This window comes from Amblyomma americanum, chromosome 1 (assembly GCF_052857255.1).
Source record: "Amblyomma americanum isolate KBUSLIRL-KWMA chromosome 1, ASM5285725v1, whole genome shotgun sequence".
Classification (NCBI taxonomy): Eukaryota; Metazoa; Arthropoda; class Arachnida; order Ixodida; family Ixodidae; genus Amblyomma; species Amblyomma americanum.
The window spans coordinates 214,405,593-214,423,973 of NC_135497.1; the positions used below are offsets into that span (position 1 = coordinate 214,405,593).

General features: G+C 47.2%; 1 protein-coding gene across 1 annotated transcript in view; it reads right to left on the bottom strand.

The window, feature by feature from the left end:
* LOC144114600 (uncharacterized) overlaps window positions 1–18,381 on the bottom strand; it is a 200,596-nt gene that overhangs the window by 30,662 nt on the left and 151,553 nt on the right. Inside the window, 1 exon segment of the mRNA XM_077648452.1 lies at window positions 9,913–10,123. Coding sequence (XP_077504578.1) covers window positions 9,913–10,123 — 211 coding nt within the window.

Consider the following 18,381-nt stretch of genomic DNA (forward strand, 5'->3'; position numbering starts at 1 on the left):
CACATAGATCAGGAATCCTTTGAATCGTGCTTAGCTCTCATTCCCCTTTCCACATCCACCATCTCTGCTTCCTTTTGCCTGCCCGTGTGGCGGAAACGGTTAGCCATGACAAGGAGAGTCAATTCATTCTCAGTCGTGGGAATGGCCAAGAGCAGTCTGGAGCAGGCTTTGTAGCAGGCAAAAATTCAGTTTAGAACAGCTTCCTTGTGCGTTTTTTAGCAGAAGCCCGACACTGAGAAATAAGGCAAAAAAAGATGCGAATATACAAGCTGTTTCAGCTAAACTATGCCAAAGTCTCAAAAAATACAACACACTGCACAAAGATTTCAAGCTGCAGTGTTGTAGGCAGAGTCTTGACCAGGTCTGCATATTTATTAAAACTGCCTAATTTTCTGTTTAACAAAGGTAAATTAGCAAACTTCTGTATCAACTTTAGTGCAAAACTTTCTGTGCAAAATTCGTAGAAAATGTTGATAAATGCCCATTTCTGTCGTTTTATTCCACAACTGCTTTAGCAGTGGTCCTTTTTTAAAAAACAGCCAGCGAGATTTAAAAATTGTCATGCAACTATTAGCACCCTCAAACGCGTTCAATTCAAGGAACTTAGTAACAGATAGCCGCAATGAATTAACACGCCACCAATCACAGCAATTGTTCTTGGATGAGTGCGGACACTTCGCTTCACTAGAATTATGATGCTGTAGCAGAGGGCCACAACCACGGCATCGCCATTTCACAGCATAGCACAGATAATCTCTAGCAGTACATCATCACCATGCTTCTAGTGAAGAAGTGCTTTGTCGTGCATGTGTGGTCCTTGCCTTGAGGAGCACTGACATTTTCTTCTGCTCACTGCCTTGGCGTTGCCATGTGTGTCCCATGCGCTTTGCTGTTTCCTCTACAAGTGTTTGCAATGAAGAGATTTGGTTCAAATTATTTACTTGCACTAAATATATTGCAATCTCCCAAGGTGGAAGACATCCGGTAACAACACAAGCTCGAGACCACACTGGTACAATGTGGTCACTGTATGCCAACCTGCGGAGAATGCCACCCCATCACTGGAAGTGGCTCAAATTAGTTAGAACTCCTAGTTATGTGCACCAAGATTCAGCCCTGAAGGTTTGAATTAACGTGGCTCTACCGTATAAACAAACCAAATATTACGATAATGACAGCAATTTTACATCGATTACAATTGAGGGCCATGAAATCGGGCTATCAGCTTTAGTTCCTTCAAAACCTTACTCGAGGTTATGCACTGACGCCTAATAAATCTGGTTTGGTTTGATTTGGTTTGGTTTATGGAGGTTTAACATCCCAAAGCGACTCAGGCTATGCCATAGTGAAGGGCTCTGGAAATTTCGACTACCTGGGGTTCTTTTACGTGCACTGACATCGCACAGTCCACGGGCCTCTAGAATTTCGCCCCCATTGAAATTAGACCGTGCGGCCGGGATCGAACCCGCGTCTTCCGGGCCAGCAAGCCGAGTGCCATAAGCCTAATAAATCTACCAGGAGTGAAATTTACCGCTATTTAAGCCTCTTAAGAGCTATTTTTTCTTTGCATGTGCATTCGTCAGGTTCATTTTGGACAATGTTGGCAGCGTTGCCGAGGCACATGAGCAAAACACAAGGACAGAACGTACTACAGTGGACGCGCGCTAAACGGAACTCGCATAAACGAGAACTCCTTTAAATGAAACAATTTCAAAACAAGTACAGTGAAAGCTCGTTAATTCGCACCTCGTTAATTCGAACTTTTGGATAATTCGAACTGACCGTTATGGTCCGGCCACGCTCCATAGGTGTCTATGGGTAAACCAACTCGTTATTTCGTCCGCACGTCGGCTCCTCCATGGATAATTCGAACTGCGCGCCGCCGCGTGGTGATATTTCATACTTCACTACAAGCTTTCTTTGTGTAACGATAGGTGGCGCGAACGCTCCAATCCAGCTCACCCACTATCATCTCCATCAGCTCAGTCCCGGATGAGCGGAGCGAGGGGGCGAGGGCAGCGAGGTGTCGCGAGTAGCAACAGGTTCTTTTTTCTTGTGGGTTGCTCGTTGTGCCGGGTCGCCCTTTGTGTCGTGTCACTAGGCCTAGTATTTTCTTCGACGCTCCGGAATCGTCCTGCTGCTGTGCGATCCGTGCCTCGAGTCTTAAGAGCTGTTTCCTTCGATCGTTGCGGAGTTCGCAATGTCTTCTCGCGGCCAAGGCTACAGCGCCAAAACGCTCAAGGAGAAGGTAGAAATCCTTCGTGAAGTGGATGCCGGGAAGGCAAGCAAATTGGAAATTGCGAAGAAGCATAGCATCCCTAAAAGCACGCTCTCAACTTATATCAAGAACAAGAGAGCGATTGAGGATGCCTATGAAACCGAAGTTTTCGCCAGCAGTCGCAAGAGACTTCGGCCTGCGAAGCACCCGGAATTGGAGCACGCGATGGTCAGTTGGATAAGAGAGATGAGAAGCCAGGACATTCCAGTGAGTGGCCTGATGGTCATGACGAAGGCAGCAGACTACGCGCTTCGCCTTCACATCGAAGGTTTCAACGCCTCAGAAGGCTGGCTTCATCGCTTCCGGGACAGGCACAACATCGTGTTTCGCGCTTTGTCGGGTGAAAGCAAAGATGTCAACAGCGAGACATGCACGACGTGGCAAATGGGTGCTTTGCGGGAGTACCTGGAAGCCTATTCGCCGCATGATATATTCAATGCGGATGAAACAGCGCTCTTCTACAAGCTGCTACCAAGTAAGACGATGACTTACAAGGGAGACAGCTGTGCAGGCGGGAAGCGTAGCAAGGAGCGCGTAACCGTCTTGGTCGCAGCAAACATGACCGGGACGGAGAAGCTGCCCCTGCTCGTCGTAGGTAAGGCCCTGAAGCCTCGCTGCTTCAAGAACATCCGGACGCTGCCAGTGGAATACACCGCTAATCGTAAAGCGTGGATGACGCGGGAAATATTCAGACAGTGGCTGATCAAGCTCGACCGCAAGTTTGAACTGAGTGGAAGAAAGGTTCTTTTTAGTGTGGACAATTGTTCCGCACACATGGTTGATGTGGAACTGAAGACTATTAAGCTGGCCTTTCTCCCGCCGAACACAACTGCAGCTCTGCAACCCATGGACCAGGGCGTCATTAAGAATGTAAAGTCATTTTACAGGCGCCACATGTTGGAACGCTTGGTTTTGTGCGCGGGCACGGACTACTCTGTGACACTGCTCACAGCTTTGCATATGTTGGTGCGTGCCTGGGATCAGGTCACGGCAGCAACAGTTTCTAACTGTTTCCGGCACTGTGGCTTCAGTGTGGCCGATGAGGGCCCAGGCACGGAAGCAGCTTGTGAGCCAAGTCAGGAGTGGATCATCCCCGCAGGTTTGCGTGATGCGCTGGAAGATGTCAGCTTCGACGACTACATCGACGCAGACAACAGTGCAGTGGTGTGTGGTGCTTTGACCGACGAGGACATCATCACGCAGGTAACGGGCGAAGAACCTGTCGTCGATGACGACGAAGAAGAGGCGCCAGTGCGGCCTTCAGCTTCGCAAGTGATGGAGGCGATCGGTGTCGCGCGCCTGTTTTTCAGTTTTGAGGAGGGCGAGGATGATGCTCTGCGTCAATGTCGCACTTTGGAAAGCAAAGTGATGAACATTGCTTTCAAAGAAAAAAAGCAGAAAGTGATCACTGATTACTTTCGTCAATGAATAAAGTGAGTTGCAAGTGTTTTCTAGCAACCCAGTCTCGTTTCTGGCGTTTTTTTTCATGCCTTTCGTTATTTCGAATTCGGCTTAATTCGAACTCGTTAAGCGTCCCCGTGGAATTCGAATTAACAAGCTTTCACTGTAATTGATTTCCTATAAAATCAGTGCTGAGTCGTGTTCGACAACCGAAACTCCATTTTGCATGTAACATGGATAAACGAAAGCGAAACTGCGCATATGCAGTCTTTGCTGATGTCAATATTCAGAATCCAATCCAATCAAATGATACCTTGTGCAGGATGCCATTTTGCTCTCTGTTCCACAGCAGTGTTCCACAGCTTCTTAAGAGTGTGCAATATGGAAGGAATTTGCTAGAAAGCGTCCCCATAATGCATTGTCTTTAAAAGACAAGACAAAAGTTCTTGACGGCGTGAAGTGTACCAAGGAGTCGAAGGCTGGTATTGCGAAAAGGCATGGCATCCCGTATTGCACACTTTTGAGGATTCTGAAGGATCATGACAAAATTGAGAAGGCATACAACAGCGGCGTCCCCGACAGAAAAAGGATGTGTTTGGCTGACCACCAAGACCTCGAGAAGGCACTTTTCCTGTGGTTCAAGTGTGCCAAAAGCTCCAACCTTCCAGTGACCGGGCCTATTCTGGAGGAGAAGGCGAGAGACAGTGCACTCAAGATGGGAATTGAAGACTTCAAAATCACCGATGGCTGGTTAAGCCACTTCAAGAAGTGCCAAGGCCTTCTTTTCCGCACCATAGCATGTGCCGCAGTAGATAAAGATGTTTGCAGTGACTGGCAGCAGCAGAAGCTCCAAGATGTCCTCGCAAATTACGAGCCCAGCGACGTCTTCAACATGAACGAAATGGTTCTTTTTTACAAACTTTTTCCCAACAAGACTAAGCTTCAAAGGTGAGAGTTGCACGGAAGGCGAGCACAGCAAGGACCGAGTCACTGTTCTTGTGGGAGCCAACATGGACGGGTCCGAAAAGTTGAAGCTTCTCGTTATTGGGAAAGCAAAGAAACCCTAAGCCTTTTAGGGGTTTCAAAGGACTGCCGGTGTTCTGCAAAGCAAATACCAAGGCCTGGATGACGCAGGCCATTTCTGAAACCTGGTTGAGGCATAGGGACGTAGGGTTCACTAGGAAAGGCAGAAAGGTCTTTTTTTTTTCCTTGACAATTGCACAGCGCATGGTGAAGTGCAAGACCTGAATTCTATCCAGCTGGAGTTCCTCCCCGCGAACACGACTGCCATACTCCAACCTATGGACTAGAGTGTGATTCGCAGTGTGAAGCTATTCTTCCATCGCCACGTCCTGAGAAAGATGATGCTGTGTATGGACAGGGGCAAAGAGCACACCGTAGACCTCCTCACTGCCGTGATTCACCTTTTGGCTCACTCGTGGGATGAAGTTACAGCAACAACAATTCAACAATGCTTCCATCATGCGGGCTTTTCCAAGGAAGTGGCCACAGACCAAGAAGAGCCTGACAAAGTTGCTCAAGCACCAGCTGTTTTTAGCATACTGGCTCCCAAGTGTGGCACTGTGACAATGGATGATTATGAAGCTACTTATGATGACGTTGTCATGTGCCGTGAGGACATTTCACTTGGCATCTTGAAGGAAGTTGAGGAAGCCACCGGTAATGACAGTGAAGAGGAGAACAACCACCATGACAACAATGAGAGGTCTCGAGCATCAGCTAATGAGGCTAACCGAGCAGATGAAGTACTCCAGAATTTCTTTCAGAAAGAGGGCTGCTTGGAGCACACATGCACCCTAACAAGGTGAAGTTAAAGGGATGAAGCTAAAGGGATAGAAAGAGAAATGGGGTAAGGTTGGATTCTGTCGTTCAGCATTCTCGTCACACATCAAGACAAGGAACCAGAGTCATGCCTGTGCACATCAAGCGGTAGCCTTCGCCACGTCACTATCGCCATGGCTCTTGATTTCTACAATAATATTTTGGTGCAGCATTGGTGAAATTTCATTCAAAACCATCTACAGTAGAACCTCTCTATAGTAAAGTGACTCAGACCAGCAAAAATTTTTATCAGTTGTTGGTGATGGCATGGCTCTCTAGTAATTCATTGGCTACTTGCTAAACACTGTGTTGGTTTATAAAAGAAGCACTCACAAATACCTTCCATCCTAGTCTTATTGTTTGTTTATGTGATAAATATTTATTTTGAGTTATCACATTTCATGTTACGACGTTTTCGATTTTGTTTGTCTTCAGGAAGTACCGCATTTGCACAAATACAATGCAGCTATGAATATAACGCGAGTTTGATTTCATGTGAAAAAAAAAATGCTAAGAGTGAACACGGCGTCATAGTCCGCAGCCTCAGCGTCGTTTAAGAGGCGATAGTTATATGCGCAACACAGTCGAGGCGTGGCAGCACCGGTCACGCAGTGGCGCCGCACCTCTGTTTCTTGCCGCCGCTTCCCTGTGCTTCGTGCTGGCGTGCTGCGAATGTTCGCCAGTTTCTTCCCTTCACTGCATTTTTGCTGTCTTTCCTTTTTCAGAGACCCGCACATCCTCCTTTTTGCGTTCATAGTCCACTTAACTTTTTTATTTAGTGCGCTCCGCGCGATCTGCCTCACAGCCCCAAGGACTTTAGGAAGTTGGCTTCTCCTCACAGCTTCCGAGCTTGGTGGTGAAGCTATCTCAAAAAAAAAAAAAGCGGTATTTTATATTTTGTATGCATTTACCTCTGTGAATATCGGCCTCGCGCGTGCCGCGTTGTCATTATTCCGCGGGAGGTACGTCGCCATGGCCAGACCTTCTTCAATATAGCAGTTTTATTTGAAAACAAACCCCTACTATAACCGAAAAAAAATGTGCAGCCGTCTATGGGAGGTGAAATGGGACCGCAGTGTCACTTAACTATATCCGAGTTCACTATAGCGGGGTTCTACTTATTTTTAGCAGCATGTAGCAGGTTTAATGCAATGGTGCAGGCTGGCACAATTGGTGCAGCATTCCCACCACTGTATTCTTAAGGTCCGTTCAATTCACTTGCACTACATGAAGTTGTTCTCACGGTGCTGCACCTCATCATTCGTTTCAGCAGACCAGCACAGCGCCCTCTGCATGATGCCCTTCATAAAAAAAACAAAAAAACAGTGCAGCCATTATGCAGGTCTAGTTCAGGAAAAACTGAGAAAAACTGCGCGCCTCCTCCGTGGTCAAGGCCAAAATCATGCAGCTGCAGCTGCCATTGAAGCAGACGATGGTTTGCACGACAATGGCTTGCACAATTTGATAAATGAAGAAGAAACTCAAGTTATTTCACTTGTTGACAAAATGTTGCCCGAGTTCGCCACGGAAAAGGCTACACGTACTCGGCGCCACAGCTGAACTGGCGTCTACAGGAGGCGTGGCAGCACATGCTTTGTTTGATGTCGGTGCCACGGTGTGCAAGGCACGGAGAAATCGCGGCAGCATTGTGCAAGTTGGAAGCGTGGCTCATTGTCATCGTTTTCGCGGATAGCTGTATGCTGTTTATTAAGACAGTTATTCGACTTGATCTAGCTGATGAACGGACAAATGAGTGCAGTGTCACATAGTTCGAGGTTGGGAGCACGGCGAACACTGCCGAGATGGCACGTGATGACATTGTCACTTGTTTTCTGCCCGCATTGATACCATCACGGTTTCCCGTCTTGTTCCGCTTCTTTTGATATTTCGTGACCACTTCACCTCAACGGATCTACTTAGCTGTCCCCTTTCTCAAAACTGACTCCATTTCTCTGCTATGTCGAGCCTCGCGAGCCCCAGCATTTCGACGGGGAAGAGAAAGGTGCTGTCTTTGAAGACGAAGCGCGCCATTTTGGTCGAAGTGCGCCGAAACGTCAAGAAGAGTGCTATCGCACGGAATTTTGAAATTGCACAGTCCACGTTTTCAACAATAATCAAGAATGGTAGCAAGATCGACGGCGTTTTCAACGCCGTTCTTGACGCCGACATTGGCAGCAGGGACCGAAAGAGGATCCGATGCGCCACTTACGGCGACCTAGAAGCCGCACTTTACAAGTGGTTCGTGGACGTGCGATCGAAGAACATCCCGCTCAGTGGACTCATCATACTACCGCCAAGCTGCAGCCCATGGACCAGGGGTTTATTGCGAACTTTAATATCCACTATCGGCGCCGATCGAGTGATCGAGCACCTCCTGATTGATGTTCACACTGCCGACAACGTGGCAGGCATGAAGGTGCCTTTTGTAAACGCGATTTTCTTCGCAAGCGGAGCCTGGAGGGATGTGAAGCACCTGACCATCGCCCACTGCTTCGAAAAAGCCGGCTTCTCCCGAAGCAGCAGCGCAGAGGCGGCGCCTGCCGGGGACGAAGCTGCCGCGATTGACGTCACTGCAACAGCTGATGGTGCTGCCGCAACGGCCTTCTTGGAGCAGCTTTGGGATTCCGCTAGCGACTTGGACCTTGTGCCTCCGGGAAGACCTTGTTGCCACTGAGGACTTGACGGCTGAGGAAGTTGCCGGGAGTGTCATGGAAGAGACCTTGGAGGACAGCGCCTCCGACAGTGAATGCGACAATGCTAGTTGTGCCGCTAAGCCGGTCAACTCCACAGCGGCCATCGCAGCTGTTGACACGCTACGGATGTAGTACCTCGGGAGTCCGGAGTTCAATCAGATCTTTGGTTCGCAGTTGGAAAACATAGAAGCCACAATCCTGAAGTCCGCACTTGTGAAACGTGTTCAGGGAACGCTGGACCACTTCTTTCAGCGGCAATAAATCGGTATGCCCATGTTTGTATTTTTTTTCATAGTACACATATAACGAAACAGCAGATATAGCGAAGTGATTTCCGATTCCCGCCGACTTCGTTATAACCGGGCTAGACTGTATTAGCATCCTTGGAGAGACTATCTGACGCTCTCACAGAAATTTGACAATTTTTGCAGTTCTATATTTTTCGTTGAAGTTCTCAAGCTCTTCCTTTTCCTATTTGCCTGCTGACTTTCTACAGCGTCTTCCCAACCACGTACAGGTTTTCCAGGAGATTCTTTGCCAACACGCATAAAATTTCCAAAAACATAGCTACTGCATGCTACTAACATGAGAGCTTTTCAGGCAAATGTTGAGTGTAGATTCACCTGGTGTCACCACACCAATTGCGCTCTGGCACACTCCACAATTAGCTCAATGTGAATTGCTTAAGTCCACTCTCATCACATGCCACAGTTCACAAGTGCAAGCCAAGCATGCTGGAACGTGTGTTGCTTATCTGGTATGGCATTCCGATTCATACACACAGCACAAAGCGCATGAAAAAAATAGAGCCATGACATCTACTGCGCTCGATGACCTCGAGGCAGGCATCACTAGTGTTCAAAATAGCAGAACACCCCTCACAGGGAACAGTAGATAAAAGGGAAAGCACCGGGAAGACAAGCACCCCCATCGACTGAAAGGTTCCCAAGGAAACGATGCACTCTCTTTGGGTTCCACTTCGAGACTGATTGAGTCACAATAGTTTGCACAAAAAGAGGACTATCTAGGGAAATAAGAAAACACGTACAGTAAAAAAGAGGAAAGTGGGGAAAGGGAGCAGAAAGTGTGTCTTGAAGTATATATAAAAAATTTGTTTTAAAAATATCTACCGCACAGAATCAACTGAAACTTAGGGGAACTGTAATTTAATGTGTTGGGAATTAAATGAAATAAGCAGGGTATGCATGAAAATAGGCTGTCTTGGCTCCTTTGAAGTTACGCACAACTGCGTGCTTCGCTGTTGTATATGCTCTGAGGGGACAAACCCCAAGCTCATTAAACATGATATACCATTGTGCCTTAATGGTGAAATGTGAAATGCAAAGCACGGAACACGAGGCTAGTCAAATGCAAGCCACTCCGGCTTCTCTGCAGATAGACTGCTCTCACTGTAATGCGTGAGAATTCTGTGCAAGGTCCTCGAAGCTATACCGCAGGTTAAAATTCGTTTTTGGAAAAAAAAAATGTAACATTACTGGTAATTGATTAATGTAAAAATAATTGATTTACTGAGAATGTTACACCTTACAAAAAGTAATCAATTACTCATAATGCATTACATACAACTCTGTAACTAGCCAACACTAATCACAGCCCACTTAGTACTTCTACCTTTGCTTGGTTTTGCTAAATGTTTCTTTTGAACCTTTTTAAGAAAAAAAAGATAAGACAACTAACATCATGAATCCCGACTGCTGCTGCTGCTGCTGCTGCTGCTGCTGCTGCTGCTGAGATGACTGTTGAGGTGACTGTTGCGGAGATGTGGTAGAGCCAAAGGTGGCTGCTCCGCCAAAAGCAGGGCTGCCTCCAAATGCAGGTGATCCACCAAACTGTGGAGGCCCACCAAAAGTTGGACTGCCGCCAAATGATGGAGGACCACCAAAGGCAGCTGCGTAGACAAGAGGAGGCTGAATTAGAGCATGCGCCAGTACAGGATACTTGTTCAGTGCACGATTATGAACTGTTCCTCATTTAAATCAAAAAGAAAATCCAAGCAGGAAAACAATGATGCACACAGCTTTAGCATGATAGCATTAAAGGGCCACTGAAAGGGGTGTTTGAGCTTGGCTTTAAAATGTTTGCACTATGTAGAGTACAGGCCACCGAGTGTTCATGCCGCATACGGGACCTCAAAAGAGAGCGGGAAATTTACAGTATATTTTTAAAAATTCCCGCTTTCAAACCTTGCGGCGACGCGCGGTGCCGGGCTTTTGCGCGAAATCCTGGCAGACGACATCACGTCTTGCAAATGATGTCAGCAGCCGGGGGTAATCATTGGTTCACAGCGCCAAACTCTTTCAGACGTCACGTGCTACTGCGGCAGCGGCCACTTCGCGCGCACCGCAGCTGGCGGAGGTAGAGGAGGGGCCGAGTAAGCGGGGCTGGCGGAGGAGCGAGGAGCGTGCGAGAGGAGAGGGAAAGGCGCAAAGAAGCGGAAGTTCAAATTTTGTCTGCATATAACTCAGCTTCCACAAAACGCATTAAAGCATTTCTTGCTAGGGGATAATTATGAACCATCGTCTTAACATCCAAGACATATCGCACCTTTATTGAGACCCCCTTTCTGGGTCCCTTTAGGGCTCCCATTCTGCAGAAAATTCGGCGTTGGCGCTGTAAGTGAAAAATTCCCAGAGAAGCAACTTAGGTGGCCCACCTAGGCCATGTGACCTATGGTCATCACAACCTGCCCGCCGGATTGTGAGCAAACATCGACCACTGTGGCAGGTGGCAGTTAAAGTAATGGTTGGTCGCAAGAGGTCGCCTGAGAAGAGCAATCTGGGTCGTACAAGCCCCACCGCTGGCAGCACCTGCCATCGCAGGGCAGTGGTGTATCACTTAACCGCTGCACCACTGCACCAGGAGTGGTATGGGGACTCCCAGAGATCTATGAACTTAAAGTTGAGAATGACCAATTCTACATATACGGGCATTAGCTAGGCCTGTGCGAATATTCGATAATTTCGAATATTTGGTTGAATATTAAAGTATTCGATATATGATTCGATCCGAATGTTAGCTATTCAAAATCTATAACTATTCGTCATGAGCGAATAGCATTTATGGAACTCTTGCTTTAAGGTTTCAGTTCAGCGTAACTCCTCCAAGATGGCACCACAATGCACACGCAGCCAAATGCCTAGACTCTGCGCCGTGTGCCTGCGCTCCCGCTCCTATGTCGGGGGACCGCTCTGCACATGCTCGCGGCAACAGACGCGAGCAGGCGGAAGTGCGGCGCCCAGATCTGTACCTGCCAGGTCTCTGCGGAGGCACTACCCGCAGTGTTCACGCGCCGGCAGTGCGCACGCACTGAGTGGTCCCGAAGAGGCAGGCGTGCAAGCAGCTGGCCGGTGCTTGGCGCCATGTGGCATCCTCAGGGCGATCTGCGCATGCGCAGTGGCTCCCTGCTGAAGCAGATTACGCCATGCTAAACCTCTCTAATAGAAGGACGCACAGCTTCCTTCCTGGCTGTAGATGCCGCAGATGCTCTTCTCCGCATGAAATTCGCGAATAAAGTGCAATGGCGCAAGGACCATGGAGATGGGTGCCCGTTTCCGACGCGGGGTGACGCTGGGCGCGCGATGCGTACATCTAGTAGGTGTTCATAAAGTCATTGCTTAAAAGCAATAGCCTCGCACCGACACAATCGCAATTAAGACCAGCAGACGGGGGTCTCATAGACAGATATCATACCGCCACAAATACGTTGGCTGGGCATGTAAGCCAACATCCCCAGTTTCCAGTGGCGATTTTTGCAGGACGTCAAAACAGTTTCAATGAGTATGACAAAATTTCAATGTATTTTTTTTTTCGTGTACTGGCCTTCTGTGTTCGAAAAACACACCATTTTGAAAATGCCTACTGTGCCATTCCACCTTTTTTTGTGTGCCAGAAGTATTCGAAATATTCGCTTCAATATCACTTTGAACCATAAAACCATTCGCATATTAACCCATTAACGCTATTGTGTTACAGCCTTAAGGCAGAGCTTAAATGTCCCCTCAAAGTTTTTCTTTCTGAAATTAAATAAAAAAATACTTTGAAGAATAAAACAAAAGTATCTCGCACAACATTGCAAAATCAACATAGCAGGATGGGAAAACACGGAACTCTAGCAGTAAGCATTCAGTAGCTTAGTATGATAGAGAAAATGCCTCAATAATGAATGGTTTTTATATGTCAAAGCTGAGGGTGCGACTATGAGGCACACCGATGTGAGGGACTCTGGATTAATTTTTACCACCAGAGGTTTTAAACAAGCACTAAAATATCAGTACAGGAGTGCTTTTGCCCTAAACTACCATTAAAATGCAAATGCCCCAGATGGCTTTAAAGCTCTGACCTTGAGTGGGCACGGGAACAGTGATATTGGCATGCTTCCAATGCTTCATTTCTTCACCGTGCAGGCCGTGCTGGCGCTCGCCATATCAACTTCGCCGGCTGCAGGCACTAACTCGACGTTTTTCCCTGGTCCGGTTGTTGCAAGTCCTGGGCTTCGCTTCACCGACAACTTCAGCTTTTTACCCAGCCAGGCTTTTCTGCTCATTGAATCGCTCATCCACAACCGTCCAGCGTCATCGACAATGGCATCGCCACCCACACCGGATTTAAAGCGACAACACGCTGGCTTTCCCTTCAGTGGGCATGGGAACAGTGATATCGGCACGCCTCCAATGCTTCGCTTCTTCACCGTGCAGGTATATAAACACTATTCTTTGCATGCTAGGAACTGAGACTATCGCTGTTTACTTCTCTTCCCATGCCCGCGGGTGTGCTTTGATGTTGCTTGTGAATGTTTTTCAATGATTTTCCTGCTTTTGTGCTCTGGCGACACTGAATCTAACCCGGGTCCTATGGCTCGCTCCGAGACCTCCCTTGACATAGACAACCTGCCAGACAATCCGTATGAACAAATGAAAGTTATGTTTAAGCTGCTTAAGGGGGGATGAGGGTCTTGAAAACTTTTTTTTTTTTATTTCTTAACATATCTTCCTGAAAATTGGCATGCAGATATATCTTTGAATGCTAATTCCAAATATATATTCAGATTTTATATATCTCATCTAGAAATGAAGATATGGCAAAATAATTTATGCCACTTAGGTCTTTTCTTACGGGCCATTATGGTGATTTCTTAATTAAAAAAACTAGTTTTAAAGTAATGCTGTCATTCTTAAGGGCCCATTGCACATCCTAAAGCTAAAGAAATTTTTAAAAAGTCATCACATAGGTCATGAATGAATAACAAAGTAGGAAAAAAAAAACAATGTGGGAGTAATTAGCTTACATCTGACCTAATTGCTAGTCTATTGGGTTTAATGAAAATTGGAAAGCTTTAGGATGTAGCTGAGGTGTTGCTGAAAAAAATGATACCTACTTCAATAAAATCCGTCGATGCAAACATTATGAAAAGTTCCGTAAGGCAAAGGCATTTGATCGAAAAAGCAAAGCTGAGAAAATTGCATTCAAAGTTTTGCTTACTCTGCCATTTTTGTTTACTGATCATATGGAAAAATTTAATGCTTTAGCATGCTGCCCAGTCATTGCTGAACACAATAACACCAAATTTACAGAAATCTGTTCATGTAAAGATTATGAAAACCTCTGTATTGCATTGGCACTTGACAAAAAAAAAAGCTCAGAAATTCACTTGCTATTTTCTTTGAATCTGCCACACATTCACAAAAGTCCTGGGCAGTAGTCCTGGGTGCTGTCAGGCTTGTGCTTCTTGGCCATCCTCTTCTTCACCTTTTCAGCATTGGTGTGACCCTTATCAGACCTGCACAGCCTCTGTTTATCTTTTTCAAGGCTCCTACCAATCAGGCAGCTCCCAGGCCTGTAACCGAGCTGTGCTGCAACAGCTCTGCTGGTTGTTGCCATTCCTTGGTTGAAGCGAGAAACTGCTTCTTGCGAGGTTAAAAACAGGACAGTGAGGAGTGTCTAATGCGAATGTTCAAGCTTCAGCTTAGAGCGCACAACGTCTTGGCGCTCTGCCAAGTTCGCCGAGACCCCCCCCCCCCCCCCCCCCAGCTCTTCTCAAAATATATATTAAAAAAACAAATGATGTTATCAGCGGCGGCAGCGGCTTGGCGCGCTGCCAAGGTCCGCTGTGCGCGTGCTTGTCGAAGCGTTGAGCACGCGAGCTCGGTTCAGCCGCGTCCGTCTGCACGAAGCGGCGTGCGCAAACGCCGAAGTCGATGTTAGGCTTAGGTCAGCGGCTCGGCCGCTTCCGACGACACGGAATTCGAAGCGGCTTGCAGCGTATCAAAAGTCGATATTTTCCACGGGCTTAGTCCAGGCACATCCACCGGCACTGCAGAGACTTGCGGTAACACCGAAGTTGACGGCGATCGGCATTGTCCAGCCGCGTCCACCGGCGATGCTGGCGTCAACAGGGTTTGTTCAGCCGCGTCCACCGGCGAAGCTGTTGTTGGCGAGCTCAGTCCAGCCGCATCCACCGAGGGTACAGCAGCTTGCGGCATCACCGAAGCTGCAGTTCTCGACGATGCAGTGCTCTACTCATTCCATGCGCGTCTCTTTTTGCCGACTGCTTTTCGCGTGCTTAATTTCAAGCGCGCGTCTCGGGCCATCCTGACACACGGAACAAAGACACCAGGCAGGCAAATACATGCAAAAGCACGAAATTCGAGACTAAAAGAAGCGATTCAATAGCCAAAATATCTACAATAACGATAAGGAAAACGGCAGAACGAAAAATACTAGGAAACAGAGGAGCGCGAAAAATGACGGGCGTGCAGGCGAAAGCAGACGACGGGAAGGAGCCGCACAACGCGGCCGCGGGGGGCAAAGCATGCGTCACGGCCAATCAGAGGGCTGCGCCTCGAGGAGGCGCCCGTTTTACCCAATTGCCGGCTGTCTCGCAACGCTTTCCCCATTGCGAACGGGTGCCGATAGCTCCGCTGTGCGTGGGTCGCCGAAAGACGCCAAATCCGCCTTTTTCACGACGCGACTGCGCATGCGCCCATCCCCTGGCGGCGGTGTCGCGAAACATAATGGAAGGGTCGCGCGCTCCACTCGAGACCGGCCGTGGAAGTGTAATAAACCGGCTTCCTACGCGGGGTGCGTTGCTGCAGCCGTCGGGCGTTCAGCGCGACGCATTTGGCGATACCTACGAAATATGTTGCATGCGGCTGCAATGCCCAATATGTAAAGGGAAGCAAACTCGGATTTTTTCGCTTTCCGAGCGCTTCCCGGGGCAGCCTTTGACGCGAAGCGTGGACAAAAGCAGTTCGCCGGCTCGACGATCGTGGCCGCCCTTGGGCACTGTCAAGCACGTCAAGACTGTGCGGGAATCACTTTGTGACAGATACGGACGAGGCACTGTGTTTAAATGCGTGTGCAGTCTATCACGAAGTGTTTTATTCATGGGCAGGAAGGCCTCGAATGTCACCGCGGCACCCAGACTTCGTTCCGACGTTTTTTGCTTTCTCAAGCAAGAAGGCCGAATGGGCAAGTGCTGTGGGCCGCTTTCAGCGCGCGATGGAGCGGGCAACGAAAAAGAAGCTACGAGAGCATTCACGCATGGTGCTAAAATTTTGTCATAATCTCCTATGGAAATTTCCTTGTTTATGCCACTATACCCTGGCCAATCACCCCGTGTGGGTATGTGCCATGTATTAAGAGGCAGAAGAAGAAGGTGCGTTATATAGGACAAATTGTCGGGCTAGTTGGTAATGATCCATTCTTGTTGACAGCGCGTTTAGAGCACAGGGACAGAAGAAACACAGAGGACGACGTCACAGGCGCTGAACTTCAACTTTATTCAAGAATCATCGAAACCCTGCATATATACCCATGACAGAGACGCCACCAAGCGGCGAAAGCTTTATGCGCTCGTGGAAACAGAGATGATAAGGCAGGTGGGGCAAAATGACAAAGGCTAAAAAAACCGAAAAATTTTGAACAGAGCAGGAAAAAGCAGAGCAAGAAGATGCAAAAAACTTTACCAAGTCATTTGAAAGAAACACTCCGACACGTGAAAAAATGGGGCAGATGACAGACAGAATTTTGAAGACGGTTCCCGAAAACACTGAACCAAAATATACGCGTATAACAAAAATCAAACATGGCGAAAAAAGAAAAGCATAGTGGCAAGCAAAAACCAACAATGAAAAAGCACAGTGGTGATTGGATAGGCAAATGAAAATTTAACGATACAGGTGAAGCCTACAATTAACGCGGCTAAACACAGAAGATAAAATGCACTGGATAGATAAAACGGTAAAAAACTGGGAGGAGCATGAAAGATGAAGCCAACAAAAAAAACGGCTAAGGCTAAAAGATGAGGTGCATAAAAACAATAAAAGCGAAAAGGAGAGAATAGTGGGAAAAAAATTTTTGTTTAACTCCTTTGTAAAACCATTACTACTTCAAACAGGCCCCGATAGAAAGATTAACTCTTTTTTCGACAATGAAACCGAGGGTGCACTTACACATTCACCCTCGTGCCTAGCAATCTCGGTTGCTTCCACTATTTCACGTGTCAACTTGTTCCTGTGCTTTTTTATCACAGTGGCTTTTTCGAACAAAGGATGGCATGGATTTTGTGGGTCACAGTTTCGGCAGTGTACGGGCAGATTCCTGAGTGAAGTACCAGATAAATCGTTCTTGTGTTCCCTCAGCCTATCATTGATACATCGGCCTGTTTGGCCGATGTATACCTTGCTACAAGACAAAGGAATTGAGTAAACGACGCCTTCCGCGCATGCAGTAGATGGATCTCTGTGCCGAATGGTGCAGCCTCTTTTTCTTTTCTCTTTTTCATTTACAATCCTACAGAGCTGCGAAAGGCGCTGAGGGGCGGAAAAAACGACGTCCACTCCTGCTTTGCTTCCAATTTTTTTAAGGTTGTTTGAAATTTGGTGCATGTAGGGGATAACAGCAACCTTTTTATATTGCTTGCGCGCTTCAGCCGGAGCCCTCCTATTCTCGCGCTTGATAATTTTCAGAACTTTTTCAGCAACAGAACTAAGCAGTTGTGGCGGGTACCCTGAGTGCGTGAGCCTGCTTATCTGGTTTGTGAAGCTTTCCTGAAGTTTGTGCTCACATGACTTGTTCAAGGAATTAAGAAAGGAAGACTGGATAATACCTCTTTTCACCAGCTTCGAGTGAGCGGAGTCATAAGGTAGGATGGCCTTTTTGCCCCTCGGTTCAAATGCCCAGCACACGTGATTGGGCGTGAAGAAAATCCTTAGCTCCAGGAAGCGCAAGGAATCATTGTCCGGCAGTTCGTGGGTCAGTTCGAGTGGAGCTACAGTACCCTTAAAAACACTAAAAATTTGAGGCACTTCCTGAATAAAAGCTTCGTTGTCGCAGTCTAAAAGGACTAAGAAATCATCGACGAAGCGGAAAATTTTTTGAACGCTGGAATGCTCAAATTGGTTCCTGAGAGCTCTGTCATGCATGGCTAGAAAAAGATCGCTAAGCACGGGGGCAATGCATGATCCTATACAGATTCCTTGCTTTTGAATGAAACGTGACCCATTCCATTCAGAAACAGTTGATTTTAGGTATACAAAGAGCAATTCCAAGAACCCATCCACTGAAACACCACACTCATTCTGGAAGGTTATGGCACCGTGATTGTCGATAGCTTCGCGAACGCATTTCATGAGGTCATTTTGAGGGATAGAATAAAACAAATCCTTGACGTCTATAGAAAATCCGCGAAAGACTTTACCTCTATTCGCATTCAAAAACCCTATGACTTGTTCCGTGTTCTTCACCAGGAAGGGATCATTAATAGAAAGCAATTTCAGGTTATCTTGCAAGTACTTAGCTACATCTTTCTGCCAGGTATTTTTCTCCGAAACAATAACACGCAGAGGGCACCCTATCTTGTGTGTTTTGGCGGTGAAGAACATTTGCAAGCAAGTGTTATTGTTACCTTCTATTGAACGAGCCAGCTTTTCGAGATTCAATCTTTGGCAAAGTTTTTTAGCTACATTTCTTTGCTTGGTTGCTGAAGTGGCCGGGCTATTTTTAAACGCTGACTGAATTGCTTCGGCGGCCTTGGACAGGTACAATTGTTCAGGTAGAATCACAAACCCCCCTTCCTTGTCAGCAGTTAGCAGAGATAAATGGTTATCACTTAAATGCGAAATTGTTTTTTTTATTGGAAACTTCTTT